General features: G+C 47.2%; 1 protein-coding gene across 1 annotated transcript in view; it reads right to left on the reverse strand.

Annotated features, from left to right (window-relative positions):
- Window positions 1-6: 6 nt before the first annotated feature.
- paqr4a (progestin and adipoQ receptor family member IVa) overlaps window positions 7-1,652 on the reverse strand; it is a gene marked incomplete in the record, with an annotated part of 6,862 nt that continues 5,216 nt past the window's right edge. Inside the window, 1 exon segment of the mRNA XM_014024989.1 lies at window positions 7-654. Coding sequence (XP_013880443.1) covers window positions 220-654 — 435 coding nt within the window.

Raw genomic sequence — 1,652 nt, forward strand, 5'->3', positions numbered from 1 at the left:
GTGTGTGTGTGTGTGTGTGTGTGTGTGTGTGTGTTAGTCCAGTCACTGAGTGCGTAACGACATACTTCTGTCTGCAAAGTTTCAGGATGGATGAAGACTTCTGAGTTTGGGAGCATGAGGTGAACACATGCAGAGACCCCCAGCCCCCGCCCCCTGCAGAGGTCCTTCAGTTTCACGTCCCGGCGCTTCCGGTCCAGGGGACGGGGGCTGTGGTGGGGGTCAGTCAGAGGGACAGTTGTAGCTGTTGATCCACAGTAGGTCGTCCAGYACCCCCCAGTGCAGGTAGAGGATGGAGCCCACCACCAGCACGTGCATGATCTGGTGGCTGTTGCACCAGTAGTCGAAGAGGCCCGGCCGGAAGCGCTCCGGGATGCGCGCGATGTTGATGACCCCGCCCAGCACGGCCAACGCGTCCATCATGAGGAAGTGCCCCAGCGAGGTGGGGCTGCCGCTGCCCACGCCCACCCAGCGCAGCAGGAAGAAGGAGAAGCGGAACAGCGCCTGCCAGGCGAAGGAGCGCATGCGCCGCACGCTGCTGCGGGCCGTGACCGCGCAGTAGATGGCGTGCGTGGACAGCAGGATGTAGACCAGCAGGGACACGGTCCGGACCAAGGGGTAGCAGAAGAGCGTGATGTAGACGATGGGGAGCGCCCCTGAGAACGGACGGAGGACAATCAGAACGCAGAAGACATCGATACAAAACGGCAGGACTTTACAGAAGAGAAGCTGTGAAAACAGGAAGTGGGRCTAATGAAGCCACATGGAACTAGATACTGCTTATATGTCCCCCGCACAATTAACCAGAACTCACCAGAACAAGTTTATTGTTTTGGGGGGGGGGACTCATTGGTGGACAGCCCTTCATCAGAGCTAAACAACAAAAAAAAAAAAAATCTGAAGCTCCTATGTTGAATAGTTTTTGAGTTATAAGCATTTTTGTAAGTCCAGACACCCCCTTTTTAGAAGGAGCCCCCTCCTCAAATATGGGGTCTATCGTAAAACCGTTGGCTGGCTCAGTGTAGGCCGGAAACATCTACATCCCTGCCAAATTTCATGGTAATCAGTGCAGCCGTTTCTGTGCTACAGTTGACCAAAAATCACTGAAAAAACAAAACAAAAACAAAACAAAAAAACAATATGGCCCCCGCGTTGTTTGTGGGGTTATAATGACATCATTGTGATTTTTATCCTGAATGGATCGTTGCTCCTGCACAGAGTTGTAAAATAACTAAGTACAAATACTTTGTTACTGTACTTAAGTAGAAATTTTGGCTATCTGTACTTTACTTGAGTGAATTTATTTCAGCCAACTTTTTACATTCTACTCACTACATTTTTTAAAAAAAGTAAGAAGTAGAAAGTCGCTACTCCTATTTCATTCCGGCTCGTTATTGTTTAAAAAAATTCTACCCCAATAAACTGTGCCTTTGAGTTTAATTGTGATTGGATGAGAAGTATATTATTCTGACACACATTAGTTTGTACACAATCCATCACAGCTGCACACCTTTAAAAATGTATTTGGAAAATCTAACCTCTTGTTATTACTCAGTATTTTTACTTTTAATACTTGAGTACAAAATAAATCAGATACTCTACTTTAAGACTTTTACTCAAGTAATATTCTTAGAGGAGACTTTAAAGTGTCTGTG

The sequence above is a fragment of the Austrofundulus limnaeus genome, unplaced genomic scaffold (assembly GCF_001266775.1).
Source record: "Austrofundulus limnaeus strain Quisiro unplaced genomic scaffold, Austrofundulus_limnaeus-1.0 Scaffold450, whole genome shotgun sequence".
Taxonomy (NCBI): Eukaryota; Metazoa; Chordata; class Actinopteri; order Cyprinodontiformes; family Rivulidae; genus Austrofundulus; species Austrofundulus limnaeus.